Raw genomic sequence first — 22,477 nt, 5'->3', positions numbered from 1 at the left:
TACATGATAGTGAACACTGAACATAGAAATAAAACTACAATTTTTTTTTTTTGGGTAGTTTGATATTATTATGGGAATTGCTAAGCTTATATTTCTGGGGTCATTTCATCCAATCCAACAATGGTTGGTGATGGGAGAATCTCTCATGGACGACCATTCTGAGGTGCACTGCCTACCTTCCTAGTGTCCTCTCCATCTACCACCATCACCCCAGACAAGTCCACCTCTCCTTTGCTTTTCCTTTCTGCAATCTGTCTTTTTGTTGATTTGTAGAATAAGGCATAAAGAATCAGCTGGGCCGAACCAAACAATGTTCCTATCCCATTTGGTACCTGAGACAAACCCACAGTCCCGTTTATATGAGACCAATATTTCAAATGAAATGAAGAGAATACGTATGATGATTAAGATTTGGTTTATTGTAATTAAAGGTATGCATGCATTGTGTCATGTTATTTAAAATTTTAAATAATGACATTAGATACACTTTAAAAATAAAAATTGTTATATTTAATATAAATTATATATGAAATTGAATTTCATTTGGAAATCATTATTTTTCATGTATGTAATGATATGGTTAAATTTGAGAGAGAGAGGAATATGTGAATTACAACAATAAAGGGGTCAAATCGGATAAGACCATAAGCAAGCCAGATAACACCATTGGCAAAGCAAGCAAGGGAGAGGAAAAAGGGCATATACTCCACACTTTTTGTGGCAAGAACCAATTTCTGCACCAAAAAAAAGAAAAAGAAAAAATCACCCTTAGCTAAATAAGTTACGGAGATAAATTCATTACAAATAATAATAATAAATAGAAGAAGAAGAAGAATAAATGATAAGCTTAGTTTCTTTTTATTTTTACAACTAAGAGATGAAGATTCAAATATTAGTTCTTTTTTATTAACAAATTGGGTAACGGTACTAAACTACAAAACTCTTTTTTAAGTGGTCAAGTATACTAAGTTTACTTACAAATAATCAAATATTGCAAAGTCTAACATGTAATACATGTTGAAAAAAGTTTACCACTGATTTGGAGGAAAATTATTTCAAATCAGAACGTGATGATTGATAAAACTATTTACGTATATTTTTAATCACATGATATATTTAATAGTCATGTAACTTATTTAAATAATATACACATATGGTTTTATAAGTCCCCACACAACTTTGGAGGATATTCCTCTAAATTGGATTGCAAAATATGTACAAGTTAATTTGTAAATTTAATGAGATCAAATTGGGGATAAAAAAAAATAGAATATACCAAAATTAACACCATATATATATATATATATATATATATATATATATATATATATATATATATAAATTTTCATGGTAATAGTTGTAGAGACTAGAGACTAACCATAACAGCCAGTGGTGAAGCATACATCATGATGTTGAACATAATGCACATGATGCCGACAATCATACTCCGCACCTTGAGAGTACGGGCTACAGTTAGAACTAAAACTGTGAGAACGGTAATGAATATGGCTTCAATAAGCAGCACAAGCAAAACTCTGAGCCTCTTTTGCCTCTCAGCAGTGTAGATTAAGAAGATGATTATGTACAATATCTCAATACCAGTGCCTGCCCCATTAATGGTCAAGACTGGTAAGCTATCTGGGTGCACCATGGGCAGCCCATACAAGCTCCACACCATGCAGTTCACTAGGGTTGCAAGATATGGTACTGGTGAGTATTGCTCCACTGCCTTTTTCTTCCATATTTGAATAAAAGTTGGCCTGGATAAAATGTCATTCAAAAAAAAAAAAAAAAAAAAAAACAATTTTAGTTTGGTTATTAGTAATGATACTAATGAATTTTCCCAATTAGGTGACCCTTTTTTTTATTTTATTTATCGAGAAAAAGGTAACCCTTTTAATTATTTTTCACTACTAGTGGAGCCAAATGCCCTTCAATCTTTATATCCAAATCAAATTATTCTTAATAAATAAATAAAAAATGTTCCAGTTGGATTCATTTGAAAAGAGAGAGGAAGAGAATAATACAATAATTAATGTCTTCAAGAATATTGTAACTCACACTCTAATTTTGAAAATAATTTTCTTTTATTTGAAATGGATATGTTCTATAATCCAAATAAAATATTAAAAAATTAAAGGTGTACTTAAAGTCCATTTGGATACAGCTTATTTTGCTGAAAACTGTAGCAAAATAATTTTTAAATATATGAATAGTATCGTCGGACCCATTTCTAATTTTTTTTTTTAATAAAGTGGTTGTGGGTCCTATAAATAGTGCATGAACGGTACGTGAACAGTGCATTTTTGTCTCCTAAAAACTGAAACGCGTGCATTTTAAAAAAAAAAAGGAAAATGCAAAACGCCATACGCAGGAAAATAATTTATATCCAAACATATACTTAATATAATAGTATCAACTAAAATTTTAAATATCATGACATTGTACATACTTAAATCTAAGAAATAAAATCTTAATCATAAAACAAAGGTAATCCTATTTCATCTACCCTCCCTATTACTTAGGGTCTATTTTGATTGAGGGAGGAAAGAAGGGAAGTAGAGGGGAGCAAAGTAAAATTAATTGAAAATAGGTTAATATTGGACTAAATCTACTCTACTTTACTCTACTCCCCCTCATTTTCCCTTAATCTAAACAGACCATTATTGTTAGTGAAGAGAAAAAAAAAAAAAAAAAAAAAAAAAAAAAAAAAAAAGAGGAAGAAGAAGAAAAGAAAAGAAAAATTAAGAAGATGCCGATTATTGCTTCTATTTAGGTTAAAACCTCTTGATTAATGATAATGGAAAACAAAAAATACCCTTCAAGCCACCCAAAAAAAAAAAAAAAGTGATAGTGGTGGGAAAATTTTTCTTTTTTCATCTTCTATTTCCTTTTTCTCCAAAAGTTTTTGTCATGTTGAAAGATATAGGGAGTACCAAAATCAAATCAATGTTACTAGTACTAGTAGATATGATCGAGGTTAGCTTACACTGGGGATAGGAACACACAGAGTGAGATAATGTTTCCTGAAAACAAGCAATAGAAACCACATGATCAGTTTCAGATCAAGCTAGCTGCAGCTTGAACAAGAAATGGGAAATGAGTTCTAAATAGTAATACTCTACCAAGCTTAAAGTACTCAAAAACTTTGATGGGGGAACAGAGAAAGCTAAACATGTTATCTTTTTCTTAGAAATCAAACTAAACTAAAACTCACCTAGAACACCAAGGATTGTTCGTACAGTATCTGCAGTAACCATGGCCGTAGCTGAAGAAGAATGAGAAAGAGAGAGCTGAAGAAAAAGTTTATTTTCAGAGACAAGTTGAAGAGAGACGTACGTACATAGAATGCTATATACTTATATTCACATAGGGGTAAGAAACTAAGATGGTGGTTGTTCGGTGGGGTGTGCCTCATATTTTTTTACCATCTTTGAAATAACTTGTTGCATGCGTAATAAAAGTAATGTTAACTGTGAACTTAGTTTAAATAATTACTTATAATTAACTTATAATAAAAGTGATGTTAAACTTAGATAAAATTGATGTTATTTTAATTAAATAAAAATATTATAAAAAGCATTGTGTCTTTTTTAAGTCTTAACATCACTCATAAGCCTATGCTATAGAGCATAGAGCCATAGAGGGTATCAAGAAACTGATGGGTTATGTGTGACTTGCATGACATGTATTGGCTTGTGCAACATAAAGCAACACATGGAAAGGAATGCCTTAAATGAAGGAGGAGATAATTGGCATTTTCGCTATTTTCACCGAAAGAAATAGTGAGAGAGAAAGAGAGCTAGAGTTGGCACTGCCTTCAAGATTCTCAATACTCCTAACGTTACAGGTATCAGAAAGTGGCTTCTCTTTGGATAAATTAACTTTTTTTTGTCACTTTACCACAATTCAAATATGATCCTATCTAAAAAGCCATGAAATGTGAAATTTTTTGTATTCAGTTTTCAGAGACAAAGAGTCAAGGCAGTTAATTAGCTGCCCATGTTGAGAATTGTGCTGCCCCCTCTTGATTTATGAACACAAATTGACAAAATACACCTCTATTGCACTGAGAAATTAAGAACTCAAAGAGAATGGTGTTTTTGTGAAGGGCAACATTGGGTTTTTATTCAAGTCAATAAGGATTGCTCATATATCAAACATGAGCTAAAGAAGACACATATGCATGGTGCAAATGTTTGCACTTGCATGGTACAAATGTTCAACATGTATAGATCAATCCCTATATGGCTTTTGGTGATATCACTAATGGGATTATGGGATTTTATTTCATGATTCGCACACTGGCAATGAGAGTTGATACGAGCCTGATTCCATTGATTGCGATCATCGTGATAGTGGACAGGTTTGTCATGGTTAGAATGTGAGTTTTTTTGTTTTTTTGAGTGGTTAGAATGTGAGTTGAGCATGCATCTAGCATTTCATTTTGCATATTATATCAGGCTGTCAAAAAATTAAGGAGATTTGTTTGATTGAGTTCTTTATATATATAAGCATGCATGAGGTTTATATAAAACTTTCACTATATATAAAATAAAATTTAAAAAAAAAAAAAAAACTGCATAAAATAGTAGTTTATGCATGGAAATGCATGCGCATCATTGTGATCTCTTCGTGTTTTTCAGTCCTAATCTCACAATTTTTTATTTTTTATTTTACACTCTATCAAGAAAAATAAAAATTAAATTATGAAAGGCTCATATATATTTTTGTGTCCAAAAGAAAATGCTTAAATTCCACACGAGAAGAAAGACTAATTAATTAGATACTTGACATTATGCTAACCAAACTCTTTCAAAGACAGGTTACTTCTTCTTTCTTTTTTCTTTTTAATTTGAATAATATTTTTAATTATTAAAATATTTATTACAAAAAAATTTACATACTATCTTAGGATTAATATAATTGATGTCATATGAACAATATAATAAAGTTCATAATTGCTTTTTTATTTTGTTGACACATAAGACGGGTATAGTAAAATTTGTAACGACTATAGAGGGGCATAATAATAAATAAACTTCTTTTTGTCCCGTTACAAGAACAACGAGTGTGTTGGAGAGGAATTAAGGGCCTAAAGAGGCTGAAAAGAATAGGATTAAAAGCAATAAAACAAGAAACAATTAGATGGTCGATTTGCTTATCCGACATCTTATAGATTACGTGACCTTCTTATCTTTTTGTAAAAAGCCGTTTCATGGTAGTAAAGTCTCATCTTGTTTGTTGGCTAAATGACAATAACCACGTTGAACACTCGAATGAGTTCAAAAATCTTTAAATGTCTTCTAATTTTAGGGATAATTTGCAAAACTATGTTTCTATTCAAAACTATAATTCATCCAGAGAATCTAACAGAGACATTATAGTCGTGATTCTAACCAAAAAATAATATTTGAAAATTTTGATTTCGCATGCATAAAAAAAAAAATGTGTGTCCCGCTTGTAAGAAGGAAAATGGTCTTATATAGATCCACATAGGTTGATTAAAACTTGTCTAATTATGTTTGTTTACTTGACTTTAATTAGTGTACAATGTGTCACATTCATTGATTTTATTAATCATATATATTTGAGGTATTTTCTCCTCTAATTAGTAATAATGGATTATAATCCTAGAGTTCTTAGAGTAATTATATCGTTCAATTCTAAAAATCTTATTCATTGATTTTAAATTAATTAATATTATTTTTTAACTAATTACGTGACAAAATTTAATGTACTCATTTCAAAATAGACATATATAGGATTTTATGAACTTTAAGATGAAATTATTCTAAAAATTCCAGAGGATCTCAACCCAATTACATATAACCATATCTTCTTCTGATGAATATTTTTGAAACTTTTGTGCATTTATATGAATTTTTGCGAACATTATTATAGAGCATAAAATGAAGATCCATTTATAAATTACTGTAATTAATTTGTCAAAAGTTTTCCCACCATAAGATCAAAACCAATTTTTTTTTTTTTTGGGAACTTGTTAGTGTGCGCTGTATGAGTACCATTGTGAGCAAAATTGGCTTTTGATCCCTAATTGTTGACTACAAGATCTTAATCCTGTTCACCCTAGCTAGCTAATTACAATTTTTGGAGTGGTGGCTGACTTGGACATTCACTAATCATTTTCACAAACAGTAATTTGTTGTTTTCAAAGTATATGAACCTAGCTATCTTTGTAATCTTTGTTTAATTTTTGGATAATTAAAGAGCGATTCCCCATTTTACTTGGGAATTCTTCTTTTCAGAAGTGCATGTCACCATTATAACATCCCAAATCTTCTATTTTTGATATTCCATAATCCATATATATGCACCATTATAATATCCAAAATCACTATTTTTGATATTATTCCAAACAATCAAACACCATCCATCTATGCATTAACACAAAACAGTTCCTAGCGTACTTGTCCATGCAGACCAACTATGCCCCCCCAACTGACTCTCGACACTAACTAGTGGTAGAAGAATTCAGTCCCTATCGAATTATAGGTATTACTTGTTCAAATCAAACACAAAAGCCTAAGGAGGTACATGAACATATACCTTACCTAAGGAATCACATTAATTTGCTCAATGATGAATCAAATTCTGATGAGACTTTTGCTTTAATTCCACAACTGAAATTGATTATTGAGATTAAGAGAACGATGGGACATTTATGTATAGCCTGGATTGAATTTAGACGCATGTGCTTTTCTTTTGTCAAACGTAGAATTGGAAAATATAGAACATGTATGGGCAAGGACAAAGGCCAAAGTACAAAGTCACACCACTATATAGTGCATTATTGTTGTCACAGTTTGGTCTTAATGTTTCAAGCTAAAACAAACTAAACACTAAGTGCTGTGTTCTTGACTATCTTCTTTTTTTTCTTTTCTTTTTCTTTTTTTTCTGAATTGGGAAAACTTTTCTCTCCAATACCTGACCTATTTCATGGAAAGTTGTGTGGATATAAATCATAATGCAAAACAGTTGTTTTGGCTTGTGCTTCTCCATTTTGAGATGACAAAGAAAATCGATATCGAAAGTTTGAACCACTGAGTAACAACTTAGAACTGTCGGCTTGACCCTAATGAACAATGATGTTTTTTTTTATCTCATTAATCTCCATGTTGAATATATGGTTAATGGTTATCAGATGACATAGATGCCATATCCTTTAGGAAAATGATGTTTTTTTTTTGTTTTTGGTAGAAAAGGAACACTTATATTAACTAAACAAAAAGAAAATGATGTAATTACGAAGGTGGTCCAGCTAGATGAAGATTAATGACATTGACTACACACTATCTACAATTAAGGTGCAGAGGTTTTGCAAAAGAGGGTAGCGATGATGGGAAGAATATGAATTGACGTGGAAAGAGGAAGGACACTATAAGATAAAATATAGGTTTAATTAATATATTTAGTCAATAACCTTTACCCTATGTTTAAAATGGTTCTCATCCCTTGAAATGTTTCATCTTAGTTCTTAAATTTGTGTCAAAAATATCCGTATATACCCATTAACTTTTGCTTTGATTTCTGTGTCTCCAAACGGATTTCAAAGTAGGAAACAAATTATTTGAATAACTAATCCCTTCCCTCCTTTACTACTATCCATAGAATTTTGTTTAACAACCTCAACTCAAAATTGAAACAAGAGTTAATGACATGGGTGTTTTTGACACAAACTTAAAAATATTGAATAGAAGTTGAGTATAGATGTATAATTAAACCTAAAAATATAATATAACAAGCACATCAATAGAAAACCAATTGAAGTTTAGTAAGTTATATATGGGATATAGATAGATTTAGAATATCTTTGGATGGAGATACGTGAAAGAAGAGGAGAGAGAAGAGGATACATTCCTTTTGGCTAGGGATGCAAAAAATGATTTATCCTACAAGGTGCCCTATCCCACACTTCACATGGGTTTTTCTCAACTTGAATATTATTCCTTAAAACACTCAACTCTCTTATATTCACCATAACTATCTCTCACTTTTCTCTTCCATCTTCATCTTATCATCTTCATTATAAATTGGCAAAATTTTGTTTAACAACCTCAACTCAAAATTGAAACAAGAGATAATGACATGGGTGTTTTTAACACAAACTTAAAAGTAGAAGGACTAAAAGGAACATTTTAAAGGACATGGACTGTTTTAAAATATTGAATAGAAGTTGAGTATAGATGTATAATTAAACCTAAAAATATAATATACCAAGCACATCAATGGAAAACCAATTGAAGTTTAGTAAGTTATCAATGGGATATAAATAGATTTAAGATATTTTTGGATGGAGATACGTTAAAGAAGAGGAGAGAGGAGAGGATAGATTCCTTTTGCCTAGGGATGTAAAAAATGATTTACCCTACAAGGTGCCCTATCCCACTCTTCACATGGGTTTTTCTCAACTTGAATATTATTCCTTAAAACACTCGACTCTCTTATATTGACCATTATCTCTCACTTTTCTCTTCCATCTTCATCTTATCAATGTCGGATTCACCTCATTATAAATTGGCAAAATATTCCTACTCCAGCTAGCCCACTTGTCCCAAAAAAGGGAAAGGGCAACCGGCAAGGATGGGAGACATTCCTCCTATCTACACTTTCGCTACACCACTGTCCACACACGTACGTAGCACTTTGGAATAAAACCCCTTTGCTCTAGCCGACCTTTGTTTTTCTTGATTTCTTTATTTTTTTTATTTTTTATTTTTTGATAAAACACAAACATACAACAATACGCTAACTCCAAAACTACTAGCGGCAATTAAAGTCGCGGAGCTATTGATATACTCACACACACCAAGCAAACTAGGCGATGTGGGACAAAGCCCACACACAGGTTGCCAACCTTTGTTAGATTCAATTAAAACTTGCTTGTCCCAACTGTTTTATTAAAGTCAAAACCAGCTTGGTTGCTCCATACACAACACACACACACACACACACACACACACGTATATAGGGTCAAGAATTAGGATTAAGTATTACTTCATGTAATTTTTTCTTAATTTTACACTAATTAATAGTTTTTTATTAAATCAATATTTAGAAAATCTTAGTGCTCTCTATGTTCTATGTGTGTCAAATTATATAATCTATATAAAAATTGAGCTTAGAAGTTGTGATTGTGCCAAATGACTTAACCAAGTGGAGAGTTTAGAGACACCGTTTACACAACCCAAGGAAGATGGACTCTTAATTAAGGCACGGGACATGCTCAGAGTTGGGGGTGCATTTTGAATAAGCAAGACACCGAGGCTCTCACAATGAATGGAACCACACTAAATCCTACACAATATATTAAATTCTTAATTAAATATACAAATATTGGATTCACGCAAGTAACTCTATATTTGAGGCATGTATGTGAAGTCGTTGCTTCAATTTTCTTCATGCTCTTCCAATTTCGGAAATACTATGTTCAGGTTTTTATTTTAATTCTTTCATTTTATGAAATATTAGCTGTGCTCCTTCTCTTATAAAATCCTAAATTTTTTGTTTATAATAAAATCCTAACATATTACAATTTGAAATTCTTCATCTAATGTATTTCTTCCAAGTTTATATATCCTTTTTTTTGAAGTGAAACTCACAACAATTTATGAATCCCCAAGGCTCAAATGTCGCTTTCTTAATTCCAATGGAGCTCTCTCTCTCTCTCTCTCTCCTATTTTACAAATGAGAGTTAAGAACACAACCCAATATTATTTAAGATTTGGAACATTCTATATTAAGATACGATATTTTATACTCCTATTGTGAGTATTGTCTAATAAAAAGTGTCTCTGAAGGATTACCCTTTGGGATAAATTTATAGAGTTAATTAATGAATATATGTGCTTTGATGTATCTATGCCAACTACTACAATTATTACATCAAAATAAGACATATGAGAGTAAACATTTTTCTTTTAAAATATATTATTTGTCTTTAAAAATCCTAGTTTTTGTGTAAATTGGATTTTTTTTTCTATTCAATCTATAAAATAATCTTTTATACATAATTTTAAATTTTAAAAAAAAACTTGAAATTTAAATATTTTATAGATGAAATGGTTGTTGATCTCCCAAGATTTTGAAATTTTGCATGCATGGAGGATTTGTAAAAATATGTGAGCGTGAGTGTGTGTTTATGTGTGTATATCGTCAATCTTATCTTTGTTTTAAGAGAGATGTTAAGTCATGAAAAGTGTTTAGAATTCAGATAAAGAAAAAAGTTTTCTTATTGTGAATTGTGAGACAAAAGAATGTAATTGTAGTAATGCCATTTTGTTGGAGTAGCACAAAGGATTGTGTTTTATCTTCTGGTCACAATCAAAATAAAAAGGGGGAGTGCTAATATGATATTTGATAATTGAGAGGGAGCTCTTATTTGGGATTTGAATTTCATGAAAGAGCCTTTGTGTTACTATTGTACCTTCTTTAATTTTATCACGGAAGTTTTTTTTTTTTATTGTCGCTTGTGGAGTTAGGCATATATTCAAATCAAAATTCATAGTGTTATTTATATTTTGCGCTTGTTGATTAGTTTTTTGTTTTCCTTTCTTATTTGTTTTTATTTTTAACATTATTGGTTTGAACTTGAAGATACTATTTGCAAAACATACACGGTAGATAAGTTGTTTGGTAAGCCATTTAGAATAAGATGTCACTTCCCTTCTTTCTCTCACCTCCTATTAACAATGAGTAACCGTCGTTTAAGAGGGTGATGAATTTGCTCCATGGTGAGAATAATATTACACTTGTACAAATCTAGCAAATATGAGACAGTAGTTGCTTCTTAGACCTCTCTCAAAGAGGCGTGTCCGTTTGGGATTAACTTAGAATTTTTTAGATTTTTGCTCGTTTTTTTTTAATTGAAAATAAGCTAAAATATATTTGTACTTTTAAAAAGTAAGAAAAAGTAAAGTTATAACAAAATATAAACACACTGACTTATTTGTTTAAAATGCGAGTCAAAAAATGATATTAAACAAATATACTAGCTTTAAATAAATAAGTTATCCTATTTACTTAAGTCATTTCTTATCTCATCTTTAAACAAATAAACCTGCAAGTGCCACCTAATGCAGGAGATATCTAGAGATCACAAGAGTGCTACCTGAGTATTAAGTTTAATATGGGTAGGCAAGCTTGGAAGTTCTTCCTTTTTGTTATGAATTAGTTAAAGCCAATCTATCAATTAATCATCCTAAACTGGATCCAAAAAATAATGCTGTATGTGCAGATGGATCTTAGAAGTATCAAGATTGAAGAAGTCAGGAAAAACCCATTGAAAAATCGTTAGCAAAGAAAGAAAAAAACCATTGAAAAACGAAAATTGAGATTTGTCCAGAGAGGTTTGAGCAAGAGATAAAGCACAAATGACGAGGAACAAACATGGATATAAAATTTATTCACTCAAATGGGCATTTCCTTTTAGTGAACAAGCTCACAACACCGACATTCAACGAAAAGCAATTAACATATCAAAATAATCGGGGATTTTAAAGCTCAAGAAACACAAAACCTCGCCAAATTATAACTTCAATCCTATACATGGTTTTCTATGCTACAGAATGTGTACGTGTAAGAGAGTTGCATGACATTGAAGCACAATCTTTTTTTTTTTTTCAAATTCTAAAACCCAATCCAGGCCACCTCTTTGTCACCTCTTTCTTCTTCTTTGAGCTGGGATCAATGAGATTTTCCAGTGATTTTGCTTTTCTGTCTCGGGTCCTGCCTGCTTCTTTCAGGAGCTCGGCTAGCCTTCTCTTCTCATCTTCAAAGTCCGGATTTGCAATTCCAAGCTTTTCTTCTCTTAATTTAAGAACATACTCTAAGATTTCAATTGCATCATCAACTCTGAAATGTATTGATAGAATATGTTAAAATAGAAGGATCACATAGGAGAAAATATTCGCACTCTTGCTTTAAGCATTAACAGAAGCGCTGAGACAATATAACAAATTATATTACTGTTGAATATCTTAGTTATGAATCATCAACCATGAGCATCAAATTATGGCAGTTGACAAAAGAAAAATAATACACAGGCCAGTCTGAGCCAAACTATAAAATCGTGGAATATACAATGATCTAAATCCAACCTAAAACAGACGTCAATGATTGAGGCAATCAATCAAATACACCTGATTCATCATGAAGTTTCAGTCTGAAGTTATAAGCATGTAGTGCACAGGTGATTACAAAACAGAACCAAAGAGAATCCTCTCAGAGATTGAGCTGCAACACCCTGTCTAAATAGATTAATCTCTTAATAGCATAAAAAAGAATGGTGAAAGGTTGGACATATGCAGAAGTCACTCCAATGATATAAGGAAGCAAATCACCACCACCCCCCCCCCCCCAAAAAAAAGAAAAAAAAAGAAGATAATAATAATAATAAGAAGAAGTCAATTACAACTCAATAAAGGTTTAAGAATATATATATACTGTTGAATTACTCCAACTGTTAAAACAGCAATTAAACTCAAAAAGTAAGAACACAGGAAGAAATAAGATTATATGCTGGGTTTAACTCCTCTAAAATGATAACAAATTCTCAAAGGGGGTTTGAGAATCAACAAGAACAAATAAACCTAAGAATCTACACTAATTGTTGCTAGTAATAAGCTCCATGGCAGGATATAAAATATGTTAATCAACACCTAGCTGAAATTTTATTAAAACCTAATCTTAATTGACTTCAGCCAAAAGCCCAATTATTGAATAACAAAAATAACCTTGACTCAAGGAAATTAAACAATATATTAATAACTTATTTAGCCAAGAATTAAAATATAATCTAATGGGCCAATACTAATACTAATACAAATGACTTCTAAAATTAAATAAAAATAAAATTGTCTTTGTGTTCCGTACATCACAAGAAAGCTAGTCTGCCATGACAACATGATAACTTCATAGTAGGGACCATGTTTGTTTTTCTGGATATATGGGCTACTCAAATATCCAGGATCACCACTTCTGGACATCACAGGTGGCAGAACACAATCCTTACCATGATGTTATAAATGTCAATTACAGCCTTTGAATTGTAAGGACAATTCTCAGCTGTATAGAGATGAACCCTGTAAGGCAGGGTTCAAGCCAAAATTTTAAACTCAACTTTTGGCCTAGGGAACAAGGGGCAGCAGCGGCACCAAAATGCAGGAAAAATAAATTGAAATGATATATTACCTCCCCATGGCATCATAGGTAGCAGCAAGATTGCTATATAATCCAAGGGTATCTTGATGGCATGGGCCACACTCCTGTTCCAGAATGCCCCTTGCTTCTTCAAACAATTCAGCTGCCTCGTCTATCTTGAACAACTGTACACAAGCCAATCCCATTTGGTTCAACACAACACCAAAGAAGGCAGACTTCCTCTCCCCGCTTGCTCTAAGTTTTGTTATGGCACTCTCAAAAGAGATCCTTGCTTCATCATACCTCCCAACCACATAAAACATCACTCCCATTCGTGCTTCAATTCCTGCAATCGTGCTTTGCTGTCCTGGTTTATCCTCCAACATTTTTATTGCCTTCTGCAAAAGCTTCAGTGCCTCCTCAGGCTCATCCACAGATTCATAAATGGCTGATATTTCAGTCAACCCACCAGCAATCTCTTCAACTGTGGTGCCAGGCACGGGCTTCGCATATATCCTCAGGGCATTTTCACAATAGGACTTGGAGTCACGGAGCTTTCCGGTTCTGTGATAGAGGTCAGCAAGGCGTACAAAGACAGAGGCAACCGAAGGGTGGTTGTCACCCTTTGAGGATTTGAAGACAGTAAGTGCCTTCTGGTAGGAAAAGAGAGCCTCGTCATAACGACAGAGAGACATGTAAATATTGCCGATGCTGACATCAATAGCTGCAACCTCAGTGTCTTGTGCATTTGCAATCATTGCCATGCTGGCGAGGACAAGATGCTCAAGGGCTGATTCATAATCTCCCTTTGCCTCACATATGAGAGCCATCAGCCGGCGGTCAGATGCTTCCTCAAGAGATGCTGGCTCACTGTGTGCACGATGAATTTCAAGAGTTTTCTTGCACAACTCTTCTGCTCTATCAAACTGCATTGCTTGAACATGGGCCTCAGCTAAGTACCTGCATTTTCAATATCAACAAACTAAAAGTGAGTTCATCCGCTAATCCAAAGGAATTAGGTCATTAACTAATATTTTTAACAAACATAATGAGATAGACTAAAAATTTGTAGGTACTTAAACCTAAAATCAAACTCATAAATGTGATTTGCACTTGGAAAAAGCCACAATTGACAAGGAAATCTACCATTGAAAATCTTCCTTAATTCTTTGAAATGACTCCATGCCTTTAATTGCACATTCATTTTACTGCACCTATTAACAAGTCAATAACAACAACCAAAGTCCTAATCCCAAGATTTTGAGATCGCCTATGGATCCTCAATAGACAAAAGTGGTCCATTCATAATAAAGTGACAAAATTTTACATTAATCGTCAACCCATCACAACCCCCTCCCTGTTTTTTGGATTTGGGACAATGACACAAGTGGATTTATTTTCTTCAATTATAAAAATAAAACAAAAATTCTCGTACCACATTGACATGTGCACATGCAACAAAAATTTTCAATAGTTCCATGGAATTAATCATAGAGAAGCCGATCTTCTATTTTCTAATAATTACCCAACAAAATTCAGTTTTTTAAATTTATTAACAAGTTCCAATGCTTCAATATCCTAAAAATTAACCACCATACCAAAATTAGAAATTCCCACCTTCCTTTAATTGCACAGTCATTTCCTTTACACATCAAAATATCAAATAAAACAAAGCAAAACAATATCAAATTTATTAGAAATTGTTAATGCTTCAATCTCCTAAATATTAGCTACCAAAATTGGCAAATACAACAGCAATGCCACTCTATCGAATTGATTCAAATTCTAACACATTTCTCTATAGCAATCCGATCTACATTTAGCAAATCAAAAGCACGAAAATTCAAACCTGCAAGTTTCACCGACGCGTGGATCGGTGTCGCCCAAGGCTTCGATCTGGATCTTAAGCCCTTCTTCATAGCAAGCAATTGAGCGATCCACCTGTCCAAGCATCGAAAACGTGTCGCCGAGTTGCATGTGACCGGAAAACGCCGCGAGCGCGTGATCGGCGCCTCTAGGAGGATCCGGAACCCGAATGGCCCGCTCCAGAACCGGAATCGCCTCCTCGAACCGCCCTAAACTCGAGTAGATCGCCGCCAAAACGTGAAGGCTCATCGCCAAGTCCAGACTCGGCTCGCCGTCAGCTCCACCGGAGCACCGCTCGAAAGACTTCGAAGCTCGGAGCGCATAGTCAAGAGCCTTGTTCGGTCCCTCGCCGGAGGCGATAGTGTCGCGAGCGAGCTTGAGGAGGAACGGGCCGAGATCCGGGTTGTCGAGAGCCGCTTCGGAGTTCGGGTTATCGGGCGGCGGTTTTCTCGGCGAGAATTTGGATCGCGACGGAGACGGCGAAGGCGGTCGTCTCGGAAGCGGAGAGGCGGGTTTGGAGTTCGAAACAGAGTTTACGGGTTCGAATCTTTGTTGGGTCGGAGTTTGGGCCTGGGCTTGGGTCGGAGTTCCGGGGACGGAGATTCGGAGCGGTGGAGTTTCGGGTGGAGTTTTAACGGAGACAAGGCCTGGCATTTTTTTTTTTTTTTTTTTTTTCCCTTGGATCGAGAATTTGGGATAAGAGAAAAAGAGTGGAAAGGTGAAAGTTGTGAAATTCAAGGTACAAAAAATGATAAATACACGAGAGAGAGAGTAATGAAGGTGTGGGGATTAAGTTGAGATTAATGGAGTGATTAGAACTTGGCACCAAACTCAACTTGGTGTGTTTGGGATTTTAATTGATTGATTGATTGCAGTATGAGTTTGCAGATAAGATGTCTCTGCTGGGCTGGCACAAGTGTGATGGAGGTTTCAGTTTCCAGTTTGGTTCTGCTTCTGATTCAGTGTTGTCTTTGAGGACATTTTTGTCATTTTGCTCTACTCTTAATTATATTTTGAGATTTTTTTTCTTCCAACTCAATTGAATAATTATAAATTTATAATCCCCTTTAGATTATTATTAAAAGAAAAGAAAGATTCTCTTTTAGATATTTGGATTTTTTAATTTTTCAAAGGTAAACTTCTCTTTAAATTTTTTTTTTTTTTTTTGAGAGGTAAACTTCTCTTTAAATATCTTACTATCAAGAGTTTTTGAATTTGGAATCTCATAAATATCATGAGATTTTAACAACCACTAAATCTTAAAATTTGAGATTTAAGACTTAAAAATTACTTAAATAACGCTTTAATTTGGAATTTAGGGTCTTGTTTATTAAGAATAGAAAACTTAATGCAATGAAGCTACTTTTTATTGTAATTAACCTAGTTTTAAATTTTTTTTATCTATTTTGATTAACTCTTGTTCTCTTTACTATTCCACTTTCCAATAAAGGTGTGATCCAATGAATACGTTTTTAGTAAGTGTCTAAGGACACACATTAACACGAGTAATTATTAAGTATTTCTAAAATATGGTGATATGATGCTCTTCTATATCATATTTATGATAGGTTTTACTAATTAAATTTATTATGAAATTCATTATAAATATAAGAGGATGGAATACCATGTCATTGTACTCTGAGAATATGTAATAATTTTTCCATTAACACAAACAATCTATTTAAGTATATTAGTATGTGATTTTCTAACCTTTTATAAATAAATAAAAAATTGTCTATTATGTAATTATTTAAATGATTAATCATTATGTACAACATATTGAATTAAATATTAAAAAAATTTAATGATATTTTTTAGTTTTTCTAAAAGAGAATCCTTCCCATAAAATTTATAAAAAGTTGCATTAAATATAGTCTTCCCATTCATTAAACGGTGGATATAAAAGTTATATAAATAAATCAAACAAAAAAGTTATATAAATAAATATACTACATGGTTTATTTAAAAACTATAAAATCATTAAATTTAGAATATTAAAAGTATAAAATCATATTAAAAGTACGTTTAGAATATTTTTTTTAATTCTCCCATGGTGGGTTCCAAGGAAATGATTAACTTAACCTTTTTCTTTCTTATTTTTTTTCCTAAAGTTTTTCGTTTTTGGGTAAGAGAATTGACTTGAAAGCTGGCTGGCGTGTGTGGTACTGTGGACTTTGATGCGAGTTCTAACTTAAGATTCCACCTTGTTAATTGTTGATAATTAAAAATTGAATTGAAAAAGAATAAAGACTGGTCTTAATTGCATGGAGTTGTTAAAGTATTACATTATCATTGTATCTTTATCTTTTTGTTTTTTAAAAAAATAAATAAATAAATTTGGTGCTGAAATTTGCAGTGTAACTTTACCAGAAGATACTTTTACCCAGATGATTTTGGTAGATGAAGGGTAGTTAAACCAGCCAACTGTTTTCTTTGCATATGGTCAAAATGTGAGTTACAAAAATCAGATACTTCCTTCTAAAGAAATAAAAGTTTTAAAATCTCGAGGCAAATTGATCGGACGGTTAAGAGAGCTCCCCTAAAGGAAAAGACTCCAAGCCCAAAATGTAGTTTAATAATTCCAGTTGATCAAATTTTTGGAGAAAATCAGAAAAGCAAAAATCTCATACTACCCACGGAAATCACCCCGTTTTCAGTTGAACCAAACATGGTCGAAGAGTCTTATAATTTAGGGCATTTATTCAGTTAAAAAAAATTTTATGGAAAAAGAAAAAAATAATTAATATTTTGACGAGTAATTCTTAGCTTCTCAGAGCATGAAGAATGATACTCTCTTCTTTCACATTTATGGTAGGGTTCACTCATTAAATTTATGGTGTGGTCTACCATTAATGTGAGAGGAAGGAGCACCATTTCACTATACTCCGAGATTACCTAAAATTTTTTCTATTTTGACAGCTTTTTTATTTTCCATAAAAATGATGTCAAAATTTTTCTAAAATATATTGTTAACCAATGCTCTAAGGGCATTCGTTAACATTTCCCTTTAACAAATATTTCTTTTATTATTTACTAGCTTCTGAACACGCTTGAGAAAATTATTGAATACTCTAGGAGTATCATAAATGTGTATTCCCTCCTCTCACATGAATTGTCACTGGATAATTATTGGGTACTCTCAGAATACTATAAATATGTACTCTCCCATCTCATATAACTGTGGGTCTCACTAATTAAATTTATGGTGGAACCCACAACTCATGTGAGAGGAAAAAGTACGTATTTATGGTACTCCCAGAATATTCAATAATTTTCCTTAAATAATACTATAGAACTATAAATAACTATCAAACTATCCAAAAAAGAGTATTAATATTATTATTATTTCGATTTAAATACTGCTACAATTTTATTATACATAACCATCAAAATCATATCCCACTTCGTTTGCATTTAGAAATCTAACACTAATAGTGATTACTATTTTATTTTCTCATATTTGATGGAGAGGGAAAGTTTTATCAAAAAGGCAAAAACTTATCTAAAAGCCATTATCGTTTTTTCTTTCTCAGAGTTCTATAGGGAACACCATCATTGTCTTTAGAAAACAAAATGGTATTTTTTTGTGATATTGGTACAAAAAATTTTTGTTGTTAAGCAAAAGTTTAACAGAGTGGGGCTGAGGGCTTTTGTCACATTAATGAAATTGTTGAGCTTTTTTAGAAAAATTAAAAGTACATGATTTTTCTATAATAAAAAAAAAGTATATGATTTAATTTTCCACCGGTATAAAATTACAAGGATTCTTTTAGATTTTTTACTTAATTTTTTTCATATTTTTTTTTCACAATTAATAATATGACTTTTTATGCTTGATGTATAATAGATTTGATGTTATTGATGAACACATATAAAAATAATATTACTCCAATCAAAACTAACCATCTTAACAAATGGTGAAAAATGTTAAGAAAATTTTTGTGTCTTTAGCATTGCTTAAAAGTAACCTATTAAAGATTTTTAGATTCTCAACCCCCCTTCCCCCCCCCCCCCCCCCACCTTTCCAAGAAAAAAAAAAAAAAAAACCAAAGAGGATATGCATTAAATAGGTACAAGTCTGCTCTAATAGGTTCATCTTTGAGAGGAAGAATTATCTCTTGGAGCAGGTATATATATCAAGTGTCTCATAATATGTAAGTTTCATATGTGCAGAGACCCTTCCAATTGTAACTTGTGAAACAACCAATGATAAGGGTGGTCATGGGTTGGGTTCAGTTAGATTGAAGACCAACAACCTAGATGACCAATTAGGTTCCAAATTTTGTGACCGATGTCAACCAAAATAAAATGGGTCTTTGACCAAGTTACTGTTTCTAGTTTTTTATAGGACTCAAGTTATTCCACTAAGTGACGTCATTGATAATGAAGATGGACAGAGTCAAGGCTTTGATACTAAGCAGTTTTAGGATGTAACATGAACTCATTGCATGAGTGATCATTGTTGATAAACATGTCTTTGAAAATAGTTATGAGCTAAATTATCATGTCTAACTAGGGATTCTACTCTTAGGGTATGTTTGACATTGAGGAGGAGGAGAGGAGAGGAAAGTAAAGGGCAAGATGAGGAACATACTAAAATTTAGTACACTCTACTCACCATTCCTCCTTTCCCTCATCTCCCTCCATAGAAACATAGGATGGAATGTGAGCTAAATTTTCTATGACATTTAGGAGGAATGGTGAAGTTTACCCTAAAATTGCTTGAGACATGTTTCACTTTTTTTTCTTTTTTCTTTTTTTAATCATGATATGTTGGACTAGTATGTAGTGAAAGATGGCAACATGATGAGTTTCCTATTCCCCGCTACTGCCCCATGCTCTACTCCCAACCCTACTCTTGTCCCACCTCCACGCCCAGCATAGCCTGTGGGTACCCGTCCTACCCACTCAATATAATTTATATTTTTATAATTGATTAGAATTCTACATTAAAATTAAAACTCATTAAAAAAAAAAAAAATGTTCTAACGTTACAAAACATTCCCAAAGCTTAATAATACAAAATTTTAAGTATTAGAAAACTAAAAAACAAACTATATATAACAAAACAACAATTTAAAATTATAAATAATTCAAAACTTAGAAGATTACAACATAAATTCAATAATAAAACACTAAAAGACATCTTAAATTCAAAATTTGAAGACTAAGGAGCATATATATGCCTTATAAAACAAAGTATTACATACATACCCAAACTTTGAGGAAAAGACTTAAACCCGGTTCCTACCCCATTTGCTATAGAAGGCAAGGTGGGGTGGTTTAGATTGTCATTCCTATCTTTAACAAAAGCAAAAAGAAATTATAGGTTAGACTAATACTTGGGAATCTTCAAGAATTTCCAACCATGGGTAGACAAGATCTAATGGTCAATGCTTGAGTTTGTGTCACGTTCTGCTCAAATTATAGTGAAATTATTTAGTGCACTCGGTGTATTACGCCCTCTTCTCATATAAAAACGGACCTCATATGTGCGTTTTTCACATAAAACTCTCATTTATATCAGGGGAGAGTGTAGCTTACCGGGTGCATCGAATAATTCTTCCAAAATTGTGGGTCTAATTAGCCGGCTCTTCATTGGAAAGAATGCTAATGCTTATCTTTTGGCAACCGCCCTCTAAATTAACCGTGAAAGAAAAACTTGGCCCTATCCATGTTTAGCGACATCCCCTATATAATGTGGTCATGTCTCTAGTAAAAACGAAGTGAAAAGAGGATATTTTGGCCAAAAGAGAGGCCTTACTTTTTCTTCTTTTTTTTACTTTTACAGGACAGTAGCTTTTACTGCTTAATGGTGAAAGTGTGAAACAAGCTTAAGGCATTGACAAACCAATATTGTGCCTCTCTCATCACAGTTCTTCTATCTTTGTGGGCCAACCTGCATGTAAATTCAGGATACAAAATGATTTTTTAGACAGGCCTATGGATGTGCCCTGATTTTCTTCTGTACTTTGAGAGCGTTGCTGAAATTTGGTTATTATTATTATTTAATTATTAGATAACCATATGGATTATGATTTGAATTGTTACTTCCCCCATATGTCCTTTTGTCTTATTGTTTCTTTTTCTTTTTTCTTTTTTCTCTCTTCCTCCTTATTTATTCACATTTTTTTTTTGTGGCAGAACATTTAAACATCCTCAATCAATCTTCTATATATGGCCAACTTTAAACGCAAGGGAAGTTACATATATACTATTCACACCTAAAATTTGTAGCAAACTTATAGGAGAATTTTACTCAACATGCCTCTCTATCTCTCTCTAAGTGACATTAATCTCACAGAAGCTCAAAAAGATATAAGATGAGGTCTAAGTTGCTCAAAGATTGTTGCCTTCTTTAGCCTTTACCACCTCTCTTTGGCGGCTCATGTGTAGGATTGGCTACTGGGTCTTGATAATCCAACATTGCTCCAGCTCCTATAAGCTTTCTTATCTTCATTTGGAAAATCACCTTCATAAAGGAAAGGGTAATTAAAACTCAAAAGCCAACCAAAATAAAATAACAGGAAATAAGTAGTACATAAGTGAAGCACACACTTGGCATAACTCTTCAAAAATTAACCTTTTTCAAATGGTATTTGCACCAGATCTTCTACTTTTCCTATATCAATTCATTTATAGTGAGGACCTCTTTCTATTTAAAGTATAATTATTAAGAACCAATAATGATAATCAAAGTCACCATGGGTGCACTGATTTTGCCTCTCTATCAGGAAGGTAGCTTGTATCTTTCATCTCTAAGGACTTTATTATAGGTATGGCATCCATGAATTGGGTGGACATAGCACAAAAGCTACATGTTAACTCATTTAGAGAAGAGATTTATGCACATGCATGTGTGCAACTAAGCTCACCTCACCAGGTTGGTATGTTTGCTCCATACCATCGTTGAAGCTAGTAGCTCTGCCTACAAGGAAAAGAACAAGATCATGCATGTTAATCAGCTGTTAACCCAACATGCAGTTTTTGGAAATATTTTATGCCATCAAGCTTGCATATATGATATACCTGAAGATGAGCAAATAGGGACTAGGAGAAGGATGAGAATAAAGATCTTGATCCAAGGAAGCATTGTTGATTTCTCCATTGTTGAGATGTGGTTTTTGTGTTTGAGAGGGGATTCTAGCATATATATGCTGATATTTCTCAGTGCTAGACAATGCAGCCAAAATAGCTTGTCATGCCAAAGAGCTTGTCATGATGAACTTCTACAAAAGCCTTCTTGGAATGATTATGAAAATGCAACACACATTGATATCCACCAACTCAAAGTCAACTATGTTACATCAATGTTCATTGTCTTCTTTTTATCTCCCAGCAGCAACATTGTGAATGTGGGACTATTTGTTCCAACTTTTAGAATTCAATTCCCCTTTGATATCTTCTTTCTATATGTGTCTTTGCAATACCATGGGCCGCTTTCACTTGT

At 32.8% G+C, this 22,477-nt stretch overlaps 2 protein-coding genes and 1 long non-coding RNA gene across 4 annotated transcripts; all 3 read right to left on the bottom strand.

Moving 5' to 3' along the window:
* Positions 1 to 54: 54 nt before the first annotated feature.
* Positions 55 to 4,224, bottom strand: LOC115975242 (bidirectional sugar transporter SWEET7). Of its 2 annotated transcripts, XM_031095946.1 has the most exons (5): positions 3,218 to 3,522; positions 2,990 to 3,026; positions 1,379 to 1,760; positions 615 to 734; positions 55 to 332 (listed from the first exon to the last, which is right to left on the bottom strand). In XM_031095946.1, the coding sequence occupies exons 1-5, from the start codon at positions 3,258 to 3,260 to the stop codon at positions 144 to 146; spliced, it is 771 nt and encodes a 256-aa protein (XP_030951806.1). In that variant the 5' UTR covers positions 3,261 to 3,522; the 3' UTR covers positions 55 to 143. The 2 variants fall into 2 exon arrangements, with proteins under 2 accessions (XP_030951806.1, XP_030951807.1); XM_031095947.1 differs by lacking the exon at positions 615 to 734 and having other exon boundaries at positions 3,218 to 4,224.
* Positions 4,225 to 11,394: 7,170 nt separating this feature from the next.
* Positions 11,395 to 15,984, bottom strand: LOC115975240 (protein KINESIN LIGHT CHAIN-RELATED 1). The gene is made up of 3 exons (XM_031095942.1): positions 15,011 to 15,984; positions 13,213 to 14,121; positions 11,395 to 11,874 (listed from the first exon to the last, which is right to left on the bottom strand). The coding sequence occupies exons 1-3, from the start codon at positions 15,679 to 15,681 to the stop codon at positions 11,643 to 11,645; spliced, it is 1,812 nt and encodes a 603-aa protein (XP_030951802.1). The 5' UTR covers positions 15,682 to 15,984; the 3' UTR covers positions 11,395 to 11,642.
* A 5,197-nt stretch (positions 15,985 to 21,181) lies between these two features.
* On the bottom strand, positions 21,182 to 22,202 carry LOC115978151. Its single transcript, XR_004088653.1, has 3 exons — positions 22,057 to 22,202; positions 21,903 to 21,955; positions 21,182 to 21,499 (listed from the first exon to the last, which is right to left on the bottom strand). It is a non-coding gene; the product is annotated as an uncharacterized LOC115978151 (long non-coding RNA).
* Between the last annotated feature and the right edge of the window lie 275 nt (positions 22,203 to 22,477).

This window comes from Quercus lobata, chromosome 2, assembly GCF_001633185.2.
Source record: "Quercus lobata isolate SW786 chromosome 2, ValleyOak3.0 Primary Assembly, whole genome shotgun sequence".
NCBI lineage: Eukaryota > Viridiplantae > Streptophyta > Magnoliopsida > Fagales > Fagaceae > Quercus > Quercus lobata.
This window is presented reverse-complemented; position numbering and strand designations above follow the sequence as displayed.